Raw genomic sequence first — 27948 nt, 5'->3', positions numbered from 1 at the left:
TAAGGCCTTCTGCAAGGGAGTCAGAACCACTTTTCTGAAGTAAAACTCTGCACTGGCAGAGGTCCTGAGCTTGACCTTAAGGCTCGCAGCCACGCATTTCCTTTTTCATCTTTTCATTTAAAATAGCACTTGTGATGGTAATAACATGCTCTTGCAGGATGGCACAGGTCTGCAAGGTTATGAACTTTCCGACACCACCCAGCAAAACGCATTATCCACTCTTCTATTTCAGATTTTTGGGAGTACTTCATTACTCCCAAATTCCTTGATTATGTCCAAAAACTTCAATACACGTTTCTAGTGCACGAAGTGTACTTTATACAAATGTGAGGGATTATTGTACACAACTTACTGATTTTTCTTCATTGTGTGCACATGGACTCTGTGATGATACAGAGTTGGGGGTGACTGATCTGTTATCCAGTCTTCACAGAATTAGGGCAGCAATCTTAAAATCTTACACTGGTACCCGAAGAAAATACGTGCTCCTGCGCAGACTCCAGTCAAGTTCCTGCCTGCCAGTGGAGGGCATTAGAGAGGCTTGGGGCAGAGGGAGGAAGCTCACTCCCTAAGCATATACTAAAAATAGGTCAACGCAGTGCAAACAGCTTTGCTGTGAGAACTTCCTTCTGGCATGCAGCCATGCAGCTGCCTTATAGTTTTGAGCCTAGATACCTCCAAAACAAAACAAAAAGTTGCCAAAGTTAAATGCAGTCAGCAGTGCTTATAGTCTGGATAGTCCCTACAGTGTATCACTTTTAGTTTCTTCCAGAGTGCAGGTAGCTTACTCAATTTAAGTTTAAATGTCTGAGTTACACCATTGTCAAGACTAGTGCTGGCAATCCCTGAAGTCTGCCAAGTTCAAAGCAGGGAGGAGGCCCTTAATCTAAAGTTGAAATACTCGGCTGACATGTCCAAAAAGTTCTTTCCAGTAGAGTAAGAACTGCAGTAGCTAGGTTGCAAAAAGTTTTTGAACTCTCCAAATTGCTGCTAACTAAACATCTTTAAATCCTGACACGACAGCATGAAATGGGAAAGTCAGTTCCTTAAATTAGATGAGCTTAAAAAGAATAAACTTTTTTACACAGGACTCCCTGGACAGTTGGACTGAAAAATAGAAGTGATTCATTCAGGTCTTGACGCCTACAAGTTTCTTGGTTTTTGCCATATTTTCCAGTGATTTACTTGTGACATTTTGCCCTAAAATAAATCACATCATGCCCTTCCATATGTTTTGACTGTGAAAATGGATGCTTCAGTTTGAATACCAAGCTTCATTGTTATTTCTTTCAAAGGCTGTTATCATTTAGATGTAACAAGCTTCACATTTTCCTTTATCGTGATTTCTCATTTGCAGCAGGAATATCTTCCAAGATAGTAGTTAAATCCCTCGATCATTTTCAGCTATTTCACATAAATCACTGAAAACATGGTAATTTCGCACAGTGTTTTTTCCTCCCTCTTTTTTATTGTCTAATACTCAGCTTATATTTGAATCTTCTGTATCCAATTATCTGATTTGTGTGGGAATTAAACGGAAGATCAGCGTCATTGTACTTCGCGTTCTTTTTAAACTCATCAGTAGTATGACCACACTGGTTGGTCTGTAAGTTTGTAATTTAAGATGTGCCTGGAAGGGGTTCAAAGAGACAGGAGCTGTAGTCTGTCTCACTTCCCTTTGGAAAGCCTTTCTGATACTGTCAAGCAATATTTACATCAACAGGGAACTGAATTCTGGTAAACTTTTCCGGACTCCAAGCAAACCAAGCAATCTGAGATTTAGATAAACCGTGGTGAATTTAAAAACTTGATGATATCACTGTCTAAGACTTGTATTAGCCCATCAGATATTACAGACGTACATTTTGAGGAAGGGCTTTCAGTTAATAGATGAAATTAAGAGCAGAGTTTTTACAGAACTGCCATCTCTGTTCAGTACTTCATGGCATCTTAGATTTCTGCAGGTAGAGGTACACGTGCTCTGTTCTGCAATTAACCTGTACTGTTAATTAAAATGTACTGTTTGCTAAATATGATTAGTGTCTGGAGCCAGGTAGCTTGAAAAAGCTTCAAGATTATTTCTTTTTGCCAGGACCGTCAAGTTTTTAGCCCTCTCTTTAGAGGAAGGTTCAGAGGAGGTCCTATCTCCTCTGTCCCAGAAGAAAGGCTATTTCTCCCCTTAGAATGGGGCTGGACAGTCCTTTTCAGAGCAGTTCCCATCCTTGTCTCATAGGGATTTTTGAGGACAGATTTCTGAAAGGATTTTCCACTGGGTGAAGTGGGATCCTGAATGGGTGATAGATAATACATAGAATTCCTATCTCCCTACTACCAGGTTGTTTATCTTGAGATCTTAAAAATGGACTTATTTCCCCTTTTAAGTGTAAACTGAGTTCTTAAGGCACCCTTTCCACTGAAGTATCTGACTTTGCCCTTACTGCCCATCTCAGTCTTGCACATTTAACCCAAATTCAGATTCAGGGCCTGGCGTTACTCCTAGAACAGCTCTTAATATTTGAGGATCTGAATGCCTATTTTGCCAGCTTGTGCCATGCAACTCGAGAGGACCTGCAAAGGGGAGGGGAGTCCTGATGGGCAGTTCCCTCCCAGCCTGGCGTGCGCTTCGTGTCTCCGCTTCCCTTATAATCTGTCCAGAAAAGATTTCTGAGATACTTGAACAGCTGCCACAATCTGCATGGGAGGCAGCAGCCTTGGCATGCGAGCTCTGCCACCTGATGCCTACTCTGTACTGAGACAGTGCCAGCTGGATCTGCAAGCCTCAGCGAATACAGCCTTCGTCAGCGAGTTATCTATCTGATCAGATTGCTGCCTTGGAGTCTTTTGCTGGCCTTCCTCATTTCTTCTCCCCTGTTGCTCAGATAGCCTTACCGCCTCCTCTCATCATCTTTTGAGTTTCTATCCTCACGTGACAGCCAGGTAAGCCCATTTGTCCATGCTGGTATCAACAGGTTCCGGATTTTTTTAAAAATAATCCTTCTGTCTGGCTCACAGCTAGGGAGCCCCTAGTGACACAGCTAGTCCTCCGCAGCCATTTAGAAATGTTTCTTGAGGGTTGCAGGTAGGTCTTGCACTCAGGTGCCTAATGAAAGCAGATTAACCTGTTCATTCCTTCAAAAGCAACTAAGCAAAGTGGGGAATCCCATGTCTCTGCCCCACTTCTGTGTTCCTGACAGCAAGACCTCCTGCCAGCGCCAACCACCTGTGTTTGGAGTCAGCCAGCCTGCCATTCTGACTGAAGTTGAAGGTACAGTACAAACTGTTGGCTAAAATGAGCTGCTTGACTTTAAAATGAGCTGCTTGACTGCAAGCATGGTTCCCACGTACAGCCCTTCTCCCAGAAGGCCATTTACACCTGTGTGATCCTAGGAGTTTGCTGCACACGCACATTGTAATGTGGACGTCTGTCCACCCAGTGCTCCCCGAGATTCCTGTAACATCTAATTCCAGTTATGCTGGCAGAGCAGCCTGGCTGCCATCAGTCACATTAATTTGATAGAGTGTCACATAGAAGCTGCTGGGTTCCACAGGTTTCTGGAAAAGACTCTATTGATACAAGCGCTGATGAATGAAGGGAACAGGAATTTGCCTTGTTACTGGCACGGAGAAAAAGCACCTCTCAGTAATGCTCACTGCATAGTGAAGGAAACAATCTGGGTTTCCTGACAGATCTTGTCCCTGCTCTTTGTCCTGCTTTGCTTTTGCAAGGCAAATGTCACTTTGGTATACCTGGCTTCCTCTCCTATTTGAACCACAAGGCCAGAAAAATAATGTTGCGCAGTTTAAATTACAAGTAAAAGTGGAGAGATTTCTCTGTGGCCATGATGAAGACAGAACACTTGCACGCTAAATTCACATTTTGGTGAACACTATGTAACATTTAGTAAAATATTCCTTTCCGATTTTCCTCTTGATTAAAAATGTTGGTGCTTATCTCAGGATCACAGTTTGATATGCCTTGAATTCTCCATTTTCGCTCATTTTGTCTGCACAGACAAATTTCTGGTCAAAAGTGAGTCCTGCTGGTCTCAGTTGTTAATATGCTGAAAAATCATTGTGCTCTTTGCTTTTTTAGGAGGCTTGTCTTGTGAAAAACAAAACAAAACACAGATAAATTCCGCTGATTCCTTCTGAGTCACCCAGCAGCAATGGCAAAGCTAGGAGAAAAAAATGGGGGGCATAGAGGGATCGATGAAGGGACATTGAGTGACCTGAAGATCTAACTCAAAGGACGCTATTTCAAGTGCAAGTGTCTCCAAATGATAAATGCTGAGTTATTGTCTCCAGGTACCCCACTGTTGGGGTATTGTGGTTACCAAGCAAGGTTTTAGTAAGTCTGTTAGAAAAGTTACATACAGCTGACATTCACACAGGCCCTGGTTTGCCAGGCCTGAGCTCTAAGGTATTCCTGGATGGTAACACAGGGTAAAATAATCTAGAAATCAGGAAACTACTCAGAAACAAACCATTATTTATTAAATTATTTTGCTTTCTAAAAGCTGTGCGTTCCAGAGACATCACAACATTGGCTCTCCAACCTTTTTGCATCATCTAGCTAGAAAATGTGCAGCTTCCAGGTACCGCCAAATCACCTCCCTTGACCCTGCCCTGGAAACATCAATGGCTCCCATACCAACAAGGATAAAACTGGTCATCTACTAAATCTGTTGCTGATCTGAGCTAACCAACTTCCTGTAATATCAGCAAATGCTTTTGTAAATCTGTTCTTCCTTCCGTAATGGGGTGCCAGCAGGAATGCTTGGGATCCAGAAATGTGCTGGTTGGCAGGAAGAACAAAGAAATTGCTCACCCAGAAGGGCAAAAAAGGACTAATGCTTTTGTCCGCTTGGGAGAAGTTGCACAGAACTTATGCCAACAACTTTTGCGTGCAATCAGAAAGATGCCGTTGGATGTTACTTTAAATAGTAGCCATTAATATCAGTCATTAATTAGAAACGTCTTCAGTAACTAGAACAAAAGCAGATCCTGAACCACTCCCGTGGTTGAGTAGTCTCCTGACAGATACTGCCCACTGTCCAATAATGTCAGGCGCTCTCTGAACTTGACAGGGCAGCTGCTGTTTTTCCCAGCCTTCTGGAAATGGGCCAGCTATGACATGTTTCTGATCTTAGTTAGCTGCTGGGTGTATTTCATTCTGCTGCCCTAGGCAATTTGATAAAGGCTCCTTCCTCCCGCTCCAGAGCTAACCCACCCGAACTGTAGCTGAACACCTCGCTGCAACAAAACTGCACTCGCTAGGGTTCGTGCCCGTTCGCTGCGTTAGGATCTGCTTAAATTGTTTGTTTCATACAAAGGAACACTCAAACTGATTTCTGAGCCAAAAGTAGTAATGCTAGGTGTACATCAGGAATTGTTTGGCATGAAGGAACATTGCCATGGCACTGTATGAATAAAGTACTTTTTAAGAATCATTATCCTTTCCTTGATACGAAGTCTTTATGCAGCGTAAAATAAAACTTGGTCTCCACCCTTGCAGAAAGCAGAGGAATGCCTTCAGCTGATAAATTGCTTAAGCTAGAATATAAGAAACCGTGAATTTCCATTTGCACTGCTGCATTGCCCTTAATTCCGGACCTACAGAAAAAAATGACGCTTCTGTTACTATTTTTTTCCTTCCCATATGAGACCCCTGGAGCCATCCAGGCATTTCCATTCTTTCTTATAATTTGACTTCAAGACCAAATTTTTCCTCCAGGCGGTTAAAGAGCCGGACAGCACCTGGAGACACGGTTCGGCCTCACCCTCCATCCGGCGGAGATGCGTTCGGTAAGAAACCCCTTCTGCCCACCCCGTGCAACGAGGCGACGGGGTGCAGGGGGCCCCTTCCCGTTTGTTCCCCCCCGTCCCTTTGCTCAGTGCGAAAGCAGCCGCCGCCAGCTAAATCCTACTTTTGGGGTCTATCGGTTCCCTGCTCCTGTAGGCGTGGAGCGGCACCGTGCTCGTGCTGCGAAGGGGGCAGGTACCCCGCCAGCCGGGCACCCCAGCCCCGCCAGCGGCAGGAGGGGGCCGTGGCCGCCGGCCGGGGGCTCCCCCTGCCCCGGCCTTCGGCACGGGTCCCCCGTGAGGACCGGCACCGGGGCGCCAAGGGACGTGCGGGGACCGGGCCCCTCGGGGCCGCTCCGCACCGGGCCTCCCCCGGCGGAGAGGGCGGCGGCGCCGCGGCCATGTTGAGGGCGGGGAGCGCGGAGGCGGCGCCGGGGCCGCTGCGGGGCGCGGCGCCTCCCCGCTCCCCGCCGCCGCCGCCCGCAGCCGCCCGCAGCCGCCCCGGCGGGCCGCGCCGCGCCATGGCGACCCCCAGCCCCTGCATCGTGGTGAGTGCGGGCCCGGCGCCGCCGCGGCCTCCCGCTGGGCCCGGCGTGCGGGGAGGGACGGGGGGGGCAGCCCGGCGAGCGATCGTGCAGGGGGCGGCCGGCGGCTGCGGGGTGCCGGGGGGCGGCTGCGGGGAGCCCGGGGGGCGGCTGCGCCCGCCCGGCCCCGTGGGGCGCTCCGCGTGGAGGCGCGGCCGGCGGCGGGGCAGCCCCACGCGGCGGGCAGCCGCCGGGCCGGGAGTCACCTTGAGGGGCTCGGCCGCCCCCGCCCGGCCCTGCCCGGCCCCCAGCGCCCCTCGGCTGCCGGCGCGGTGTGCGCCTCCTCCCCGGTGTCCCGGCCGCTCGGCCGCCCCCCCCCTGCCCGCCGGAGGGGGCGAGGAGCCGGCAGTTTTTTTTCGCAATTACGGGGCGCTGCTTCGGCGGCTCGCAGCGCTGCCGTGGTTGGGAAAGCCGGGGTTGCTGCCTCGGAGAGCGCCCAGAAACAACTTCCCATCGGCTACTGACCCGGCGTGGCACAGCTTCCTATTCCTGTTGCTCTTCGGAGCGTGCTCGGGAGGTGCTGCTGTGTGTAGCAAAACCCAGGAGCGCGGTGTAAGGAACTCAGGCACCCAAACTAGGATGCCTTTTGGGGGAAGAACGTGCTGAGGGTGCATTTTTCATCGTCACTGTGCTCTGATAAGAGTCTTACTTTTTTTTTTTTTTTAATATTATTTTATTTTTTTTAAACCCACCCCCGGGTGCCGTGAGCGACTGCGGTAGCTTGACACACATGTGGTGCCTTGCGGCCCACGGCGGTGCCTGCCATAAGGTTGTGCCCGCAAATCTGCGTTTACTTTCCTGGTAAAAGTCCATCTGTAGAACCCATAGAACAGCCCGCTCCGTACCAAACGTAGCCTGCAAGGTGTAGTGGATGTGTTAGATGTAATTATGGGGCTGAACCGTAGGAAATTTCCGTAGCTGATGAGAGGGACCTATCCTGACTTGCAGTAACGGCTTGCTCTGGGCTGCAGGGCCCCTGATCGCGGGCTCGGTGCCTGGCCTGGTGTGAGCAAGGGTTGTGCAGGGGCTGCTGTGGCTGGGAGGGCAGGCCTGGCTCCCGTCTGAAATCCTCGTTACCGGTTGCGCAACCAAAAAACATGTAAACAGTTGGCTGATCAGAGGCAAGGTAAGTGCTCCCTTGGGCACTGAAATGGAAGCGTGTTCTGCACGGGCAGCGTAGCTGAGGTGGATGCTTAGAATGCCTGCCCCGGTGCCCTGCCAGCAGTAAGCTTCCGTGTTCCCTCCAAAGTTCTTTTTACACCGAGTAGCCTTCAGCTGCATAACCAACAAGTGAAGCGATTAAAAATATATCGTCATTTTCAAGTGGCGGCGGGGTTAAGGTTCAGGGGAAGTTTTTCTTGATGCTTTTGTGACAATATGCCCTGAACTTCAGCAGTGGTTGTATAATTATGTACGTAGGCTAACCCGTTGTCCTAATTAATACACACCTGCTAATTTTGCAAGCTGTTTCACATGGAGAATTTGCCCATGCGGAACAGGTTGCTGAAGCACGGCTTTAATTTCTGATTCTGAAGGTCTTGAACCTCCACTGTTTCCAGATCGTGGTCTGAGAAGGCTTGTTTCATAGGCACATAACTTGTCCCGTTAATGTAGCTGTCTTGTCTTGTGTTGACAGCTGGCTCGTGTGTTTTGTTGTGATTTGGTGTTGTGGAGATCTGGAAGATGTCCCTGTTACAAGGTCTGCTTGGTTAGTTGCAAAGGCAGGTTTTGCATTACACTGCTGAAATCAAAGATGTTGAAAAGCTAAAAGCTGCTTGATTCTTTTTTTTTTTTTAACGAAATAAGATTATTTGAGGTGTAGTAATTTCATTTTCCTGCTCTCCAATGGGGGGAAATGTTGTTAGGGCTTGAAATCATTTCCCTTCCACATCGTGCTGAGCAACAGCTCATGTAGCATTTCAGACAACTCTTGTGAACTGTGGGTTCTGCAAGCTTCCACTTCATGTTCTGTTCAGAAGGAAAATAAGGTGATCCCAATGAGTGTAATAGATTTGGTAGTTTACTGAGTAAAGCAAAGGATTGGCAGTTTCTCACTACAGGCTTTCTATAAGACTTTGTAGAAATCTCACCTTATTTCCTTTTCAGATTGGCGATGATGAACAAGGTTACGACCTGGACTTGTTCTGCATACCTAAACATTATGCAGATGATTTGGAAAAAGTCTATATTCCTCATGGGCTCATCATGGACAGGTTTGTTTGACTTCAGACAGTACACTGCTCCAGCTGATTCCATGACACTGGAAAAAACAATCTTCCAGTGATAGTTTTGCTGCCTGGTGACTGTCTAAACAGATTACATTTAATTAGAGACTAAGAAATACACGTGTTAATTAACTCTTTCTTGTTTGGCTTCAAAGAGTTTGTACATTTGCAGTTACGCTATTGTTTGGAAATTTGTCAATTCTCAAAGAAATTTGTGGTACGTAGCAGTCTACGACTTTCTTTACAGTGTTTCTTTGATGTTTTACTTTCTTAAAGTAATTAGAACACATTACTTTTGCTAGTTCAATCTAAAAACAGTTATAGTCTCTCAAACGTCTTTAGGATGTTAATAAGAGTAGATTGTTAATCACATTATGATAGACTTTTTCATGTTCATGTGGTAGATAACTAATACCTGATTTTCCCCTGCTTTCTGGGAAAGGCATTAGCCTTTGCAAATACCAGTCTGTCACTTGTGGTTGCTGAAATCTGTGATTTGTTCTGGAAGTTTTATCTCATGTGATGAGAAATGGGTACATAAGCCTATAAGGCGTTTTTGTTTTACTTTGTGTTTGATAGTTGCCTAATTCCTTTTAACAGAATGAGCAACAAATTCAGTGGAGGAGTTGCTGGAGACACAGAACCACTGAAGAGCGGTTCTGAGTTGATCATGTGAATAGGAATGCTTCTAGATTCTGCATGGTGCTGTTTGATTAGATTATTACAGTATTTATAATAAAATGTTTTTTAACTTTACACAGAAAGACCCTGTATAGGAAAAAAATTGGACGAAGTACAGGTCATTAAGTAATTGATGTAAAGTTTATAATGGTAGGCATTCTCTGAGAAACCTGCTGTCAGCTGCTACACTGTAAATACATACCATGCTTGCTGAAATAAATTGCAAGATAAATTTAGAAACAGTGATCACTGAAAAACTGTTCAGTGTTCTCTTGCTCTGCTTTATTGGCATTATATTTTGCAGTCAGGACAAATTTCTGGCACTCTAGTTCAGCAAAACATAAAGCTATAGTTGATAGTTTGAGAGTTTTCTTGCTCCTCAGTTTTTTGGTTGTGTTGATTTATTTTGCTCTTTGCATGGAAGCTGAACCTATCTTTGGAAGAAGAAAACACCCTTATGTCTCTTATCTGACGGTAAAACAATTCAGGGTGTTCGGATTTGCTTTGGCTGAGTATGATGTATGAAAACAAAGGAGTTTGGCAGTGTTACTGTTGGATTAACCTTGGAAAGCAAAACTTTGTTGACCAATAGTGGGTTAAAGTGACTGAAGTGGTAGGCAAATATTTCCGAGCAAAATATGCTTCTGAGTTTGCATGTGTTTGCTGTTGTTGTTTGCAGTACAAAATACTGCTGCTAGAGTAAGCAAATTAAATGTGTTATGACAGCTAACTCTCTTTTTTTTTTTTTTTTTTTTTTTTGTATAGGACAGAGAGACTGGCACGAGAAATTATGAAGGGCATGGGAGGACATCACATTGTAGCTCTCTGTGTACTCAAGGGTGGCTATAAATTTTTTGCTGATTTATTAGACTACATCAAAGCACTGAACAGAAACAGTGACAAATCAATCCCCATGACTGTAGACTTCATTAGGTTGAAGAGTTACTGTGTAAGTATATCTGCAATACCATGCAATTTTTCTATAAATTTGACTAACTTCAAATTAACAACAGGGATGATTTAGTATTGTCACTAAATACTGCAAAAGCTTTGCCTAAGTGCAGCCTAAATTGTGCTAATTTTATACAAATAGTTAAGAGAATTAAGAGCAAAAAAGTAGTCACAAGCTAACTTGTTCTTTGTCTATCTTATATGATCTGGTTTCTTTCAGACTTTATCTCCTCAGCCCGGTAAAATCCTTATCCAGAGCAAAGAGACTCTTTCCATGTCCTTTACTTCTTAAACACTTTCTTCTCTGCCCCCTATCCCACCTCTAAAACTGTGGTTCTAGAATAATACAGAGGATAGTCCTGCAAATCTTATTACAAAAACTTAATTCTAGGAATTTTCATGTGGTTTAGACATCATTCACCAGATAGGAAGACTTGAAAACTGCGAACATGGTTATACTTGGGTTCCGTACCTCATCTTTTGTTTGGCTCAACTGAACAGTGAACGAAATGAATTGCATTTGGCCTTGAGGAAATACTAGATTCATAAAAACAGATTTATGGCTAGTGGCCACTGAATATGGTGCTACCTTTTAAAGACTAAGTGTAGGTTGCCTTGGTTATATGCTTTTGGAAGAGAATTTATTTTCATTTTGAACACAAGGATTTAACTTTATAGGGAAATGGAGCATGAGGTAGTATGTAAGATTTTTATAAGGGAAGCATTAGATTACATTGTGCAGGTCAAAGGAGGAAGCAGATGTATGTTAGTACTGCATGCTTCCCGAATCAGCGACAGCCTAGTCTTGTGTTTTCAAGACAGTATTTGCAGGTGATTTAAATTTCTTCCGTAAGATCGTCTGTAGTGTGGAAATAATTACGTTTTTTGATTTCAATTTATGGTGTCAAAATAAATTGCTTCTTAAGGTCAAGCTGTTAGTTCTGTGCCTCAATGACCGCGTTTTCCAGTCAGTAGTATAAGCTGCTTGTTGTGGTTGTGGAGGAGTGCCTGTTGCAGTAGAAAAAAATAGATTACTAAGTTGGAAACTCAACTTCATCATTCATTTCATTAAACCAGAGATAGGGTTATTTGCAGATTTAGGTTGGACTGTAGAAGAGCTTCATAAACGCGTTGTTGCTGTTGAGCGATCTGTAACCATTTCACCTCGTAGCGTGGCAAAGCTCAGACCGGAGTCAGAGTTTGGCCAAGCCAGAAGTTTGCAGAAGAGCCGTGCCGGCTCCCGAGGTGTGTGCGTGGTGATGTCCTGGGGCTACCTGGAAACCACCGTCATGTCTGCAGAGCTTGCTGCAGTGACTCAGCTGCGCGCTTCAAAGAGAAGGCAAGGCCAGGCAGAAAGGGACATGCCAGCCTTTCGTTACATCTTGCAAAGGGAGAGCTGCTTGACACACTTTCTTTCTGCTCCCCACAAAAGATTCAGGCTCCCTCTACCAGTCCATTCAACCACAAAGCCACCACGTGCCCACATACGCTGTCTGTAAAAGCCACAACAGAAAGGTGAATGCCTCTATTAGAGGATAATATTTAAAAGAATAGGAAATGACGACTCCCACCTTTTTTGGGGAGGAAATTTGTATTTTCTGCTTTCTTGAAGGAACACATCCAATAACTTTGTTCGCTTATTTAAAATATAAAGACTACACCCTTTTTGCTCTCTCCACCTTCCAAGTAACTTGGAACAAACTCTTGGATAAGTGTTGTGAAACACCTGGAAAAAAACACTATGTTGAAGTGCAAGGCTTACTGTACAGCATGTTTTCTTTGTTCATCTTTATGCATTAGGCATGTTTTGGTTCTGCTGCTTTTATTTTTTACGGCCCCCCCCAACTATAGTGCTTTTATATAGGAAACCGAACAGCAAAATAATTATGGAAATTTTAATTCTCTTTTTGTAGTAAAAAGGAGTAAATGAAGAGAAAAGCAGAGAAATGTACACAGAAAGGAGTCTAAGCAGAATGTTTTCCATGAGGTGTTGCCTTCAGGGATTTGGTTTTGTCAGCCAATTCTGTAAAGAATGTTTTCTTCTTCTATGTGACTGAGGAGCTCCAGTTACCTGATGGCCCCACTAGCAGATTGTTACGAGCATTTCATTTCTGTCAACTCCCTTAGGTAGTTATTAATATCCAGACATACGTTCTTTAGATTGCGTGACTTGATAGACTGGGTAAGACTGTCCTAACACAAACATGCGTGTAATTGATTCACTTAGTTTTCCATTATTAATGGTGCTGGAATGCTAAATCTGCTCTGTAGTTTTTATTCGTGCTTTACTAAATGGAGGAGTCAGCATTCTTAGTGATGGGAAAACCATCACAAACCGTAATGGACAGTTGAAAGTAGAGCTAGCTCTCTTGTGATTGTTTTTGGATGCAATTACTAGATCATGCTGCATGCCTTTACAGACTGGGTGAAAGATGTTAAAAATACCATCGTTGCATAAACAAAGCAGCTGAACTCGTATAGTGGTTCTAAAATTGATGTGATTGATGTTCTATTCTTATTTGAAATTGATCATTTAATATTTGCAAGCTTATGGGTTGTTTGTTTCATAATGCAAAGTTCATGCTAGGATTGCACCCAAAAATAATTTGCTAAGAATACTGAGATGATGAAGCTGTGATTAAATGTTGCTTATAATTCCTGCTTTCGGAGTCCTTACAAATGAGTTTTAATGGTCTGGCAAGCTGTTAAGAAATGGAAAGATAGTGTTTGTGAACAGAACCAGGTCTCTGTATTCCTGACAAATAGTTTATTTTTCTTGTGCTAGAAGAATGGCTTTTCACCAGCTTCCTGCATGTAAAGTTAGAGTTGAGCAAAAGTTGCTTATGTAGTCACAAAGGGCAGCCAAAAGACAATGGATGTGTTGCATTGTCGCTCAGGAAAACAGGGCTTTTCGGAGGAGTACTGCAGCTTTAAGGCAAAATCTAGTTAGGCTGGTTGAGACAGTATTCTGAAAGATCCCGTGTTAACTGAGCCTTATAGCAAATACCATGAGGAACTTAAAATGCCTTGTCAGGGGTTACGATCTTGCAGTGCGTTATTGTTTTCCAGCAATGACAATGAGGCAGTGAAAACAGATCGAAACAGTAAATCTCTAATGTGTTAAATGACAAAGCATTAAAGTCTTACCAGTACTGAAATCAGAAATAATGCTCCTGAAGATAATTAAAGCATTGCTTAATTATTAAACAAAGTTCTTTCCAATGGAAATCAGGTTAAAACCAGTGTTGGAAATTCGTTAACCATTTTTAATCCTTTAATTGCTCAGAAACTCAGTACCCGCATAGGAATGTAGGTTTATATGCCAGTGAAGGTTTATGTTTTGTGTTAAAAAATGTAGCAATTTGTATGGTGCTTGGTGGGAAGGAGAAGGAAAGATTTTGTTGGTTAGATTGTTTTTCTCTGCTGATCATCATACTTGAATATGTATAACCCACAGGGTTCTACAGGGATCTGTAGTTTCGTGGTGTTATTGTTTGATTATAGTGTGTTGCTTTGTAGCCAAAGAGATCACCAGGAAACTGATCTGCATGCACGTGCTGAGAGTACTGGTCTATCGTCTGTGCGTGTCATTTTAATGGAACAAATATCTGTAACATCTTTCTCCATCTTCCTTCTGTAAGAAATGGTGCTTTTTGCATCCTTCCATGGAAAAAGGATGAAATTCTTACTAGTGTAGGAATAGATAAGAGAGAATCCTGCAGCATAAACAAGGAAAAGCTTAAAAAAGCTGTCATTTAAGATAATTTTAAGATATGATGAACACAGGAAATGCCCCTTAGCGTTACAAATACAGTGCTTAACTGAATCACATTTTTGTGATTAATCTAACCAGTATCTCAGGCATTCAGGAGCAGTCTGCTATCTACTGGGTCAAGCAGCAGACATATTGGACATCCTATTTTTGGACTTTTTCAACACAGTGGCATTGGTTCTGTTCGCTATAGTTTTCTTTAAAACGTGGGGTAAAACTGTAAAGGCGCTTTTTCTAATGCTTTGTGCTTGCCTTTTTTTTTTTTTTTGATGGTTTGTCATGGGAATCTAAAATAGAAAGTATCTGTTAGTCTCGTTATCTGCTTTTCCATACCTAGAGCTGTCAGCACTTCTTTATCCTAGAGCATTGACGTCACTGTCCAAGGGATTTTAATACATTTTCTCTTTACTGTAATCCCAGTGTTACTTATTGTGTGCTCAGTGTGTGTTTCTCTCTAAATCATTTACCCCTTTTTTGTGTGTGATAACACTTTAGTTTTTTTGTCTACGACTCATACAGTATGAATATGTGTGTCACTGAAAACAGGAAGTTGTACGTGGCTGTCTGTCTGTTCCCTTGTGGTCCCCTCTCTATTGTATCTGCCATTTTGGGGTTTTGGGAAGGAACTGCTGTTTTGCTGCTTGTCTGCATGGTTATGCAGTAAGGTTGGGCTTCAGATTGAAGCGGCAAAATAATAAAGGTTTTCTAAAGGGAAGATACGCAGTAAGGAGCTGTGAGAATGAAGTTTGAAAAGTGGTATGACCCTTAAATGATTAAATTGTAGGATAATGACATCATCTGTAAGTAGCACAGTAATGAGTATAGCACAATGAATAAGAACTATGGGACAATGTAAAGGTTTAAAGTCAGCTGAATGACTTTAAATAAACTGCAGAGATCTGGAGGCACCCCTAGCAGTTGTTTATAACTTTCTTATATAACAAACAGTTCACTGATGTTTATATCAAAGCCTAGTTTTACTGAAGCAAAATGCTGTGCTTTAGTGATAGGATTGTGTAGCCGTGTTGCTGTTTAATTGCCACAATGAGTAATTTATTACTGTTTGTAAAATAGGCAAACCCAAGCTTTTCTGGCTATTCTTGTAGCTTATATTTCTTGTTCTTAATCATTGCCTTGTTTGCTGGCTATTTTTATTGTTGTTATGATTGCTTGTTTTTATTCAGAGTAAGGCTTTCTAAGACATCAAAGGTTAAAATGTAAATTAGCAGCTCTATAGCAGCATACAGCTTGGAAACTTTTTTTCTTTTTTTTTCCATATCTTTAATGAATGTGTGGGAAATAATATTTTTTTATATACATATGTATATATAATGGTCAAAGATGAGAAGTGGTGCCTGTATTTATGCAAATGTTTTTTCAAACAATCTTTTATCTGAAATACCATCGTTCAGTTTGATCACTTGTGATTTCTTAGTTAATAGATGTTGCTGGTGCAATGTTTCTGAAAGCTTTGGTATTTGCTGGTTATGTACTTTGCAGTTTTGATATTTATTGGAAGAAAAATTACTTTAATTCTGATAATGCTAATGCTTACCCTGCTCTTTCTCATTAGAATGATCAGTCAACTGGAGATATAAAAGTCATTGGTGGGGATGACCTTTCAACCTTGACTGGAAAGGTATGGCACATTATATGTTTAAAGAAACCCCCCCAAAAAAATCCTAAAAAAAACCACCAACAAAACAAAAACCAATAAACCCCACCGAAGAACCAAATAATTATAGAGTTTTAAAAAGAAAAAAAGAAAACGGAAGTGTTTCATTTAAAATATTCACCATTGTATAGTGGTGGGGTGCATAAGCCCCACCAGAGCCATCAGTTTAGTTTGTACTTCATAACATATGTATGTATATTCACTGTCTTCAGTATCAGCAAGTTTTAAATTTGTTTTTCTGCATTGCCTAAGAATAGTCTTGTCTTGGTTGTTGTTAACAAAGTACCTGTAAAAGAGGGTAGCGTTACTTATTTACTGTATTGGTGTTTCACTGCAATAGTGAAAGGAGTTGGTACTGTCTTGACATGTAAGTTGCAGGCCTAGGTTAGGGAATAAGGGTCCTGTTACAGGCAATGAAGAGAAGGAAATGCAGAGAATGTAAATTGGGAATCTGCTTTTCTTCAGTGACTGTGCTAGATCACTGAGCTAGATACCTGTGGGTAAAACATGGATGCCTCCTGTTCTGTCAGAACACATTGCTTTCCCCTTCTGGTTACACACAAACAGTCTTTAAGACATGTCCCATTTCAGTGTAAATGACATAGGTGTGACAAAACACTACATAACTTTATAGTATGACATTCTTTGCATTATAAGAATTCAAAGGCCACTTTGTACTCAGCATGAGACATTGAGGCAAGTCTCATTGCCAACTAATTGTCGCTAGAGCATCAGAAATGTTAACTAAATAGAATTCACTGTTATGTGTCCTAACATACATAAATAATGGTACAAATATTTAACCGCATTGAAAATTAAATTATTAAGTTATAGAAGACAATATATGTAAGAAATGCTGTATTCTTTAAATGCTAATGGATTCTTCTTGTCTGTTTTTTTTTCTTTCCACCAGAATGTTTTAATTGTAGAAGTAAGTATTATGTTTCACTTTGAAGTTCTAATGTGTGACTGGTAAAAGAGCTCAAACAGAAGTTGGTTTTAAGTCAGAAAACCTACAGTTTCTGGTTTCAAGGTTTTTAGTTTCTGATTCTAGGCCTGAATTTTGCAAGTGGTCTCTGAATTTGAAATGACCTGTGTTTTGAATTCTCACATCGCATTCAACTATGCCAAATTTAACAAGGAAAATATCTGTGTAAAACTATTTGCTGTTTGCATTTGATTTCAGTTTTCTGTGATTCTGTCAATTCTTAAATATCATGATTTTTTTTAAATTCTTATTAAAAAGTAGCTTGAGCAAAGTGATACTAAGCATGTTATTGTTCTGAGTTTATAACAGCAAGCTAGGAAATTAAACTGAAGGGGTAGGAAGAAGTTCCTAGTAGGAATATCCTAAAATACATGGAAAAACAGAGCTAAGGCCAACATCTTTGTATACAATTTCTTTAGAGGCATGGAGAATGTTGATTCCTAATTTGCATTTTGATAATGCTAAATTCCCATTTCTCTATCTTGTCGTGGTTCTTTGATACTAGGTACAATACACTTAAGTCTGATTTCCTAGTAGGTACTGTTGCTTAAATCTTGCTTTCATACCTCCTCTTTGATGAACGATGTTGCTTACGTTCAGTAAGTATCACATTTACAAAGGATGCTCTAGAATAAGATCGCCAACTGGAGGATGGCAAAGCAGAAGTACTAAACAGGAAAAATGAATGTGCAATGTAATAATGTCTTCAGGCTCCAAATAGTGGAAATGGCTTTGTTCATAAGCAAAGAAACAGCCCCGGCAACTGATTCAGCAACCAAATGAAAGGATGTTTCCTTCTGTCATTAAATGTGTTTTTTATGTATGTCTTTTTTTAGTTTGAGAAGGTTACATTATTCCACAGGAAACACGTTCAGTTCTAAAACTCCTACCAAACTAGTATGTATACAGCAGTCATCTGTGTGACCGGTGGCGTCCTTTGAAGTGTATTTTGCTTCAGATAGGCAGATGCATTTAATTATGTATCTGCTCCATTTCAGATGAATGTATGTCTTCAAAGTCCCAGGCAGCTAAGTAGGTTAGTTTCTCATCTGTTCAGTGAATCATCTCTCCAGTGCCTTGTCTTATACACTGTCAAATATGAACCCTTTGACCAATCACCATTTTAACTGTCAAACAGTGTAAAAAAAAAAAACAAAACAACAACAAAAAAAACAAACTGCACGTATTATTTTAGGCACCAAAGCACTAAGGTTTTCCATACAGAATCCCTTTGATGTATAAAAAAACAAACAAAAACCCTCACGTAATGGAGATTTGCCTCCAATAAACAGAAAATCAAGCATTGCAAAGTCACTAAAACTTCTATTTTGATTTTAGAGCATAGAGGTAGCTGGTTTTGTTTGTACACCAACTTTTATTTTTGTCTATATATCTGTACATCCTTAACTTGAGTTTATAACCATGAATGAAAGCATTAAGTGTTAAAGCTGTTATAGCTGATGGGTGCTGTGTTAATTTTTATTTATTTATTTTAACTGGGAGTCATGAGAAAATAACCAGAAATCAGGACATTGCTAATTCTGTTATCTACCTGTTCACTTCAAATAAACTTGATTTCAGGTCAGGGTAAGGACTGTCTCTCTAGAGATCTTGCGATTATGTCAGTCCAAATGGGGTGTCCATTTCTGATGCTTCAGTTGTAAGCTATGTATATATATTTTTTTCTGCTTTTATGTGCAGGGGATGGGATTAAAATGGTGCGTCAAACATCATTTTAGTGTATATAAATAGAAACTCTAGAACTGCAACCAGGTGTTGCCAGTGCAGCTTCTTTGTCTTTCAGATCTTTTGGGGTCTGTAATGTAAATTGCACTTCTTGTTCCTTTAATTGCATTAATGGGTTGTTCTGAATATTTTCCCTTCTTATTTTCTTTCTGTTGTATACATCTGTCTCTGAGTTCAACTGCAAGACTAACGTTACATTTATAATACTAGAATTAAACATTGTTTGTCTAATAGCTACAAGGAACACAGGCCATAAAATCTTCAGAGGGAGCCTAGAAGGTCATAGTTCAGTAACTGCTTTCAAAGTAGTAGTTATCCACAACAATTAAGAACTATTGTTGACTGTTGTGATCACTTTACTGAGCAGAATCGCTTAAGCACGATACAGTGGTACGTATCACCAAATTTGATTATGCACATTATTTCGTCATTTTCGTGCCATTTTGGATGAGCAATTTCTGCAGTAAAAACTTGAAAATGCTACTCTGACATGTTTAATATTCTCACTTACGTGACATTTTTATTTTCAGGACATAATCGATACTGGTAAAACAATGAAAACATTGCTGTCTCTACTTAAGCAGTACAATCCAAAGATGGTGAAAGTAGCCAGGTAAACTTTTAAATGTGATTATTTGTGCTGTATTTCACCTTCAGAATGACACACAGTGGAAAAAAAAAAGATAATATAGAATACATTCCCATAGAAGAGAAACAGGAAGGAACATTTTTGCAGGAGTCACATATGATGGAGTTAGAGTTTAGTATTTGTTTAAACTCCACTTCTGCGTGTTGCGGGACCATACGTTCATTAAGGCTAACAGAAACGCTCTTCTTTCCAATCCTATTGCTTGAAAAATTTCAGTGCATCAGAAAGGGATAGCATGTGCGTGTTCACTACATGTGTTGCCTTATATTCTAGTAATATTTGTGGGGTTTTACCACTGATCTTTAACTTAGGTTTAGAAGTATATGGAAGAATGTAAATTAAATTTAAAGAATTTTGGGCTTAAAACAACAACCTGTCAAGGTGGCAGGGGTATTTTCAACACAAATTTAGTTCATAAATATAAACTTTTACTAGAGATTGGGATTTTAAAAAAAAAAGTAAGTGGTTGACATTTATGGACATACAGGATCTGAATGTGTTTCTGTTTGCAACTTCGTTTTTTTTTTCAGCAGTGTACCGGTGCAATGGAGACCTTTGGTCTGCCAGCTTTAATTGTAGAATTAAATTAGTTTGCACTAAACATTACTGTTTATATAGTGTATATAGCGTAGCTGAGCCTCAGAGGTCATTCTGTGAGTCACCCAGCCATATGCTCTTTTAGGCTTTTCTACTTAGTTGCATCTTTAATCAATTAGTTTTGAAACATTTTCTAATTAAATAACTTAGAATTAATAGGAAATGTTGAGGATAATATTAACCAATACCAACATTCCTCCTACTTCTTTTTAAATTGCATCTTTTACGCTCCTATGCTGTGATTGTGTATTTTACAATAAAAGCATAATGATTGCTGGGGATTAGAGATAAACCAGAGCTGTGTGTAAAATCTAATCAGTTGTGTTGCCATAACAATGTCAAGGCAGTTGTTAGATGTACTAGAGCAGCTCTTCTTGCTGATAATGTGAGGGTGACCTGCTGAAGGTGAGTTTGTTTTTTTTTCTCCATGGCCTGCTTAAATGTACCAGATTTTAAATATTTGTCACTGAATAGTACCTTAACGCTACAGCGTACATCACAAGTAGAATACAGCGTGAACAAAGCCTAGCTTCCGATTGTTTAAACCTGTTGCAGTTTGAGTCTGCCAAAGACCTGAGCAAGTAACCGTGGTCATGCTGGATAGCTTTCAGTGCCATGCTCTTAGATAGTTCACTTGCCTTTCTTTTCTTAATTTTGTTTTCTTTCTCTCTGACAATTAAGCAGTTGTAGCAGGGAGATGTGAATTAATGCTAATATGATTTTGGGTTGGTTCAATCAAGTTTTACGCCAGTACTTAAATTAAGACTCTCAACTAGAAGTTTCAGAAACTGAATGTCTAAAATTGAAACCATGAACGTGACAAATGAAGTCCCACCTTCAGAGGTAATCCAGGAGGGGAGGAGGTGTGTGCTTAATGCACAGAGTTATGTCAGTCCGTCTTTACATTCAGCCATCGACCACCTTTTCTTTTCCTCCCAAAGTCTCTATATCTCAAAGACAGCCAAATGTCGGGATGATGGGGTCATCTTCTAAAAGTGCTCAACTGAATAATGAGTGAGTCAAATTAAAGTAGCAAGGTATTTCATTCTGCTGCAGTACCCCCAACTCTGTATGTCTGTGCTTTTTACACCTCTGACTATTAATTCTATGAAAGTGGAGCTGGTTTATATCAGCTTATGATCATCAAAACCAATTGCATTTTCTTTATGGGGGTAATTAGTACTACCAGTGAAAAACAGCTGAGGACATGTTGCACAAGTGCAATTGAGGTTACATTTAACCAGCTGAACTTCTGCTTCATAATACTAATGCTTTTGAAAAGAAGTCAGCTGGTCTGGCTAGATCCCAAGATGTCACCTTTTACCTGTGAGCTAAACCGATTGCACCTGAGGTTTCTAAAAACACATAAAACCTCATTAAGTCACTTTTGGCAATGAAAATCCTTCCAGTAAAGTCTCTCACAGCCTCTTCCCTGCAAACATTTTGTTTATCCCTTAGGCTGTAAACCATTCATGACTCTAGGAAGTTTTGAGTTTCTCTTTATGATCAGCTGCACCTGCAAATGAATAATATGTTTAAAATGTATATAGTTACGCTGTCAATTATGCACAGGTAGCCTCACTGAAGTGGAATTCAGCCGATCTTCATAACTGTTTCATATACTTGTACCTGGTGTTTTTCCATGTTTCAGCTTTACGTTGTTTTTATTTGACAGTTTGTTGGTAAAAAGAACTCCTCGAAGCGTGGGATATCGGCCAGACTGTAAGTGACTTTTTGACAACCATTATCAGTTTTTAAAAATATGTTGTATATATGTTGATGTATTGCGTACTCTTTGGTCAAAGTCCAAGGGTGTTCCAAGTAAGTTTTCATGAATGGTTTTTGATTTATTTTGCTCTTATTAGGGAAGATTAAATATTTGGAATGTATTTTGACAGAGTTAATACAGATTTGGTCTAGGCCTTTTTTTCTTAACTTTTTGTGGCATTTTATTATACAAATAGGAAACTTTGATGTTTTGGTCCAAGTTAATCCCTCTTCACATGGAAATTCTCCTAGCTTGCATGTTAATCGAATGGTTTGGTCAGCAGAATCTGCTGGATTCATCTTTGATGCTTTTGGCAGTGTTCCAGGTGCCTAAACGTAGCCACCCAGTGCCACTCGGATGTCCCCTGAAATGTAAGGGGACCACACAGGGTAACAGATCTGATCAAAGTTTACAGTGGTAAGATGTTCAAAATAGCACAAACCCAATCTTGTTTAGGCATCTGGGTTACTCCTGTCGTGTCTTCTTGTCTGTCCCAAGACCATAAAGAAAGGAATAGCATCCAGAGCGCACAGGGGTGTCGGTGATAGCCCCTCTTGGCTTGGAAAGGGCTGTGTGTCTTATCCCTGTGCCAGAGATTGATTTCCTGTTCATGTGGACTGTGCACTTTCACAATGGAAGTGAAGTGAGTTTAGCAGAATTGCATCCTCTTCCCTCTCCTTTCCAAGTTTGCACAGTATTCTTAAATTTAAATTTCTCAATGCCTTGAAAGCTTAATTCAGGTGTTTCCCTCACTCAAGGATGCCCCTCTTTCCTGAGATCTTATTATGGGCTTAGCTGGGTTAGCGGTCTGCCTTTCTGAGCATCTTGCAGCAGATGACTTGTTTTGCCATCTGTCCAGAGACGACCTGTTCAGTGCACAACACGTGAGCTCTGAAAGCAAGAGACAACGCAGCAGAAATGCTTGGGCCTGCCTTTTATCCCTCTATCATGAGGCCAAGTAGACTCTAAACATTGCCTTATTTTTTCCAGAAGCGTACACAGTCTTTCACTGGAATTGTGTGATTTATCTCCGTTTTTTTCGTTACTGAGCCTCACTGTAACCAGGGAGAGAGAAACAGCACAGCTCGGGAGTCTTTCACTTTTAGCATGAGGGGAGAAAGCCTTTTGGAAACATCCCTAGATTGTCTTACAGTGTGTATGGATGGCTTGGACTGATACTTCTTGACCATCCAAGGACTGTCCTGCTAGATCCATGGCCATTTGGACAATCTGTGGAACAGCTGATGTGTTTTTTTAGGCAGCTTCTCTGGGAAAAAAATGAAACAAAACAACAACAACAAAAAACCTGCCTGTTTCTGAAAAGTGCAAGTGACTCCATAAATAAAAAAGCATCCTTTGCCCTGTGGTCTTCACTATTCTCTCTACCAAGAGCTCGGCACTTACCACATACTGCTCTGCAGAGCTGTCCCGCAGTCACAGCATGTCCTGGTACACCAGGTCGTTGTCCACGAGCAGCCAGAGGGGAGTGCGCTTTGTTTGGGCACTGCCTCAAAGACGAAGGACTGGTTCCCCTGCAGTAACTCTGGTTCCTTCTGGGGCTCAGGTGAGGCCGTGCTTACTCTCCCAGCTCTTCACAAAGAGTCCTGTTGGACTTGCACATCTGTAGCTTTGAGGGAGCTGACAGCTGAACCTACCTGCTCGTTATCCCAGAGGTGACCTTACTTACAGCTGTGCCCAAGGCGAGGGCACAGTCACACAGGTGCTGCCTTTTGAATGATACTGTGAGGGTGACAACTAAAACAAAACGGAAAGCTACTGCGTGGGAACCACTAAGTAAATCTATTTCATTTTGTTTTACTTGAATTAAATCAACAAAGAAAGTTAGAACTTTACATAGCTTGAATATTAATCTCGGGATACTTGAATGGAAGAAATAAATTGTTAGGATGCTTATGTGTCTATAAAATTCTAGATTCTCTGTAAAAAGGTCTAGTGAACTCTAGGAAGTTATCTTCTAACATACTGATGACTTGTGTTCTTTTTCAGTTGTTGGATTTGAAGTGCCAGACAAATTTGTTGTGGGATACGCCCTAGATTACAACGAATACTTTAGGGATTTGAATGTAAGTAACTTTTCCCGTATGTTTTCCTCCATTTAAAACTAGGGAGGAGGAAGAAAGGGAAGTCTCCTCGCATCACTCTTTCTCCTCTGTGTAAATCACAGCTCATGTGCAAGCCTGTTCCGTTAGTGATGCAACGACGAGAGCAAAGGCTAGAGCAGCACAACAGTGTTCCGGAGCTCATATGAAACTAACTTCTGTTTTGCTTCATGCAGAATGGAGGCTACGCTTCTCCTGTCAGCTTTGAAATAATGTGGCAGTCTGTATGAAGTTTTCTCATCTTACCAGATATATCTGCAAGAAATAAGTGCGTTTCCTTAGTTACATCAAAATTAGAGAGGGGAGACCTTGGAAGTTGAGATGTTTGCATTTCATGTTAGGTCATTATTAATTCTTCATCTGGGTCTCACTAACCTTATAACACATTGGGTAGGAGAGGGAGGAAGTCCAATTTTGAGATTTGTAGACAAAAAAAAAAAAGGCTGAAGTTTTTCTGCATAAACAATATCAAAAGGCTCTTCGGTACTGAAACGTGTATAGCCTGCATTTATTTTTTTCAGAAGTGCATTATTGAATACATCTGCAAACATCAGTCTCCTACATTACTTTCTAACAGGAGCTTTTTATTTTCTTTTGTTTCAGCATATCTGTGTGATCAGTGAGACGGGGAAGCAGAAATACAAAGCATGAAAGCATAGTTCAAGTGCTCTGATAGCAGAGCTTTGAAATGTTTTGTTTACCGAGTCCTATCTTTCACAGGCTTCAACTCTGGTACACCAGCTAAAATTGTAGAATTATCCAGCCCCATTGTCATATGCTTACTATAACTTATTGCATGTACAATATACGAATCTTGTCTTGTTCATTTATATTTTAGAAATGTAAACAATTAGTGCAATTCTGCACTCCTTATTTTGATTTGCACTATGACTCTACCGACTATTGCTGCCCCTGGTTGGGTTGTGCTGTTTGTGAGCTCCGGAGTCTAACTCTTGCAGTGGTAAATTGCTTAAACCTCATCAACCCAGAACTGAAATAGTTCAAGTACTGTAAATGTAAAACATTTTATGATAGGGAAGTCTATTAGTAATATTTTTAAAATCTGTAATTTAAGTTTTATATTTTAATGCACAAATGTGATTCTGATTAATGGATAGTTGCACCTTTGGGTGTTATAAAACATGAGGAGCAGCCAGTTACAGTATCTGTAATCTCCAAGGAGCTGATTCAAGTCTCCTGGAGTTGCCTTATCGCTGTAAAAGTCTGGGTAAAAAAATCTTTTTTTTTCTTTTCTTTTTTGAGCTAAAAGGAGATGGAATGACAAAGCAGAATGTTTAAAATCTAGTTTAAGTTGAGCTGTTCATTTCTTTTGGATTTTTTTCTTTAAAAATACCCATCAGATGGTGAAATTGCCTTTTAAATTTAAACAAGTTTAATATATTTTTGAAAAAGTATTGTAATGTTTACTTTATAAGATCTACAAAACTAAGTACTTTAAATAAAGGCTGTCTCTTTAAAATAAGCCCCATACATCTATGCCACTCATTCTGTATATTAAAGTGCTCTTGAAATTTTCTTCTCAGTAATATTTTTCATAAGTGTTTGTGACAGTGAAGGCAGACTCTACATTTGTTATCTTTGTAGAGCCTTTAGTCAATATTGTGCCATCTACAAGAGATGATCAAGGCCTGGGGGAAAGCTATCGAAATACTTGCATATTCTATAACCAAACTGGATTTCAGAGAAAATGCTCTAAGTACTGTCCCGTGTTCTGTTTTGGCAAAAATGAAGAGTGAAGAATGTATGTTCATTTAAAAATACGCAGGGGTGGGAGGGAACACACAACCATTTTGTAAGTAATCGTTTGGTTTTGTTTTATTAACATCTTGTTCATTCTGAGTTTAATTCTAAACATGGCAGCCCACCTCACACCTTTTCCTTCTGCCGTGGTGTTCCATCCCTTAGCTTACACAGTACCTACCTGTACTTCTGCACATGGATTCTTCCACTGCGTGCTAGGATTCAATGCTGGTCAGTGCTCAATACATAATTAACTTTCTGGCAGCCTGTTTTTAAGATGTTTTCTGGTTTTGAAGTTTGGGTTGTGCTTTTGTACTTTTCCAAATACTGCACATCATTGTCTCTCCATGGTGTATTCAGTTACAACTGTAGTAGTTAGTAGCAGACCTAAAATATGAATAATTTACATAATGTAATTGAGACCAAATGACCGTGATGTGTTGGAGATGTAAATTTGTATTTGTAACTCAAAGTTCTCATTAACAAATACAATAACACTGGTCGTGATTATACCATACTTTTGCAATGATCCAGGTTAAGGTTAATGTTCCAAAGAGCTTTTCTAAAAGCACTACAAAGACTGTATTTCTCAATGTTTGTGTGTATGCTTATCAAGAACCTGCGCTGTACCTGGGAATCCCTTTTGGAAAATACATGGTGTATGTCTAAGAAGAGGAAGCACAAATGCAACACGGAAAAATATAAATCCACTTAAGAATTATTACATCCATTCAAGTTTTCATTAGGTGGGGTTGAACTTAAGGTCTAATTATAAAAAAGTTCTGTTTTCTCCAGCTTTCTTAATGGTTTCTACTTCACAGTGGATTTCAAAATTGATTGACGCCATCTGGACATTACACTGGAGAGGTGGCATAAAAGTACCTATTCACATGTGAAACAATAAGAATCGATGATGTTCAGTATCTTTTAGGACTAAACCCTTACGTGAGTTTGTCCTGTAAGTTTTCCTATCTTGGTTAAGACCGATTCAAACGCTGTGACGTGGGAAAAGCAGGAGAGGTTGAGTGAGTCGTAACAAGGGGTTTATCTTCCAAAACATAACTGGACCAGGGAAACTACCAGCCTTCGGGGGTAGGGGTTCAAACTGCATGAACTTGCAGATGGTGTAGTCACAGAAAGAAAGAAAAAGTCTGATAGAAAAGTTAGATACTCCTGAAAAAAAAATTACTGAATGTGCCCATGTTTCAAATACTGGGGAGAAGGTACCTTTTTTTTTATTATTTTTTTACCTTCCTTCACACAGATGCTTGTCAGATGGAGTCTATCACCCCAGAGGGTTTCCTTATTCAACAGCTTTTATTAATGCCTATGAAAATTATTCAGAAAATAAATGTCCTCTCCTGCCCTTGCTAGAACAGTCCTAACCTGTTGCAGCTTTTTACAGAAAATGTTTGTGTACTACATGAAGATAAATTTCCACTTGAAAAAAGTTGAAAATGCAATTGTTACTTCTTATTCCGTAATTTTGGTTAAAAGACTGGGGTTTTAGTCACACCTTTGCAAGTTAAATGCAAGCTTTTTGCAGCCCAGACATATATTGTTAAAACATTATGAAAGCACGGAGAAAATCTTGTATTTGAATATTTATGTGGCATTTGATATTCATGATAGTTCCACATTTTATGAATCACAAATGTACACTGGAAAAATAATTTTGATTATTTATAGGCTTTAATATACTGTTCTACTGTGTGGCATCTGGAATTTCTGCATGTTTTGATTCTAGTCTGTCACAGACCATTAACGCTGAGTGATGCGGTACCAAAGTGGGTAGCTTTGGTCAGAGCATCCATCCTCCTTGCTTTACATTTGCACAGATCCAAATCTAAGGGACTCTAGGCAGAGCTTGGAGATGTGGTAAAAAGTTTTTATGCAAACTGTGCTGACAGTTCACTTTTGGGCGGGTTGTTCTGGATTAAAGAGAAATCCCATTTTGGAAAATTTAGACAAATGCGGATCTTTACATTGCCTTGTAAACGTATATCGTGGCTGATGGTGTGTTGGTGGTGTCCCATTGTCTATTACGCTCTGGAAATCCTGTCAAGCATGCATTGATCCAGCAGTGAGGACCTGGAACTACACACGGGGAGCTGGTTACATTAAAGGACTGCTTTTGCTGTGTCCGACTGCTTTTAATTTCCATTCAGGTTGCACCTTGCAAGATCAGATCTCACCTGTATATGAGTACCTTATACCAGATGAGATGTTTTTTTTTTTCTTTTTGTAGTGTTTGAGCGATTGAAATCTTTAATTTCACAAGCAGGTTTAGTTCAGTAACTGTGCTGATGGGAAAACAGTAGCTTAACTCTGTAACGTGCCAGTCCCCAGCAGGTTATCAGTGCAGACACAAAGTGAAGAGGCCAGGGCAAGACAAGCATGAAGGTTCAGCACGGCGTTGGCAGTGAGGATTTCTGTCTCTAGAAAGGGTCCACAGTAGCAACTGCCAAGTGATAAAAGCTGGTGCAAGGTTTGTGTGGGGGGAGGTACATTTGAATGGCTGCAAGCATTGCTTCTGGAAACACTCTTCCGTCTGTTCTGTTCTTAAAACACCAACTGGTGAGTGGAAACATCTCAGAAGGTGAAAATGATGACAGAGCTGGTAGGAGAG

At 40.7% G+C, this 27948-nt stretch overlaps 1 protein-coding gene across 3 annotated transcripts; it reads left to right on the top strand.

Annotated features, from left to right (window-relative positions):
* Nucleotides 1-5781: 5781 nt before the first annotated feature.
* Nucleotides 5782-25041, top strand: HPRT1 (hypoxanthine phosphoribosyltransferase 1). 3 transcript variants are annotated; one of them, XM_040572743.1, is made up of 9 exons: nt 5782-5805; nt 8493-8599; nt 10058-10241; nt 15589-15654; nt 16604-16621; nt 18955-19037; nt 21346-21392; nt 23446-23522; nt 24162-25041. In XM_040572743.1, exons 1-9 carry the CDS (start codon nt 5797-5799, stop codon nt 24207-24209), a joined length of 639 nt encoding a protein of 212 aa, XP_040428677.1. In that variant the 5' UTR covers nt 5782-5796; the 3' UTR covers nt 24210-25041. The 3 variants fall into 3 exon arrangements, with proteins under 3 accessions (XP_040428677.1, XP_040428675.1, XP_040428676.1); XM_040572741.1 differs by lacking the exon at nt 5782-5805 and adding an exon at nt 6239-6350; XM_040572742.1 differs by lacking the exons at nt 5782-5805; nt 16604-16621 and adding an exon at nt 6248-6350.
* The last annotated feature ends 2907 nt before the right edge of the window (nt 25042-27948 follow it).

Source organism: Cygnus olor, chromosome 13, assembly GCF_009769625.2.
Source record: "Cygnus olor isolate bCygOlo1 chromosome 13, bCygOlo1.pri.v2, whole genome shotgun sequence".
Classification (NCBI taxonomy): Eukaryota; Metazoa; Chordata; class Aves; order Anseriformes; family Anatidae; genus Cygnus; species Cygnus olor.
The sequence above is the reverse complement of the archived record's forward strand: the minus strand, read 5'-3'. Positions and strand labels throughout refer to the sequence as shown.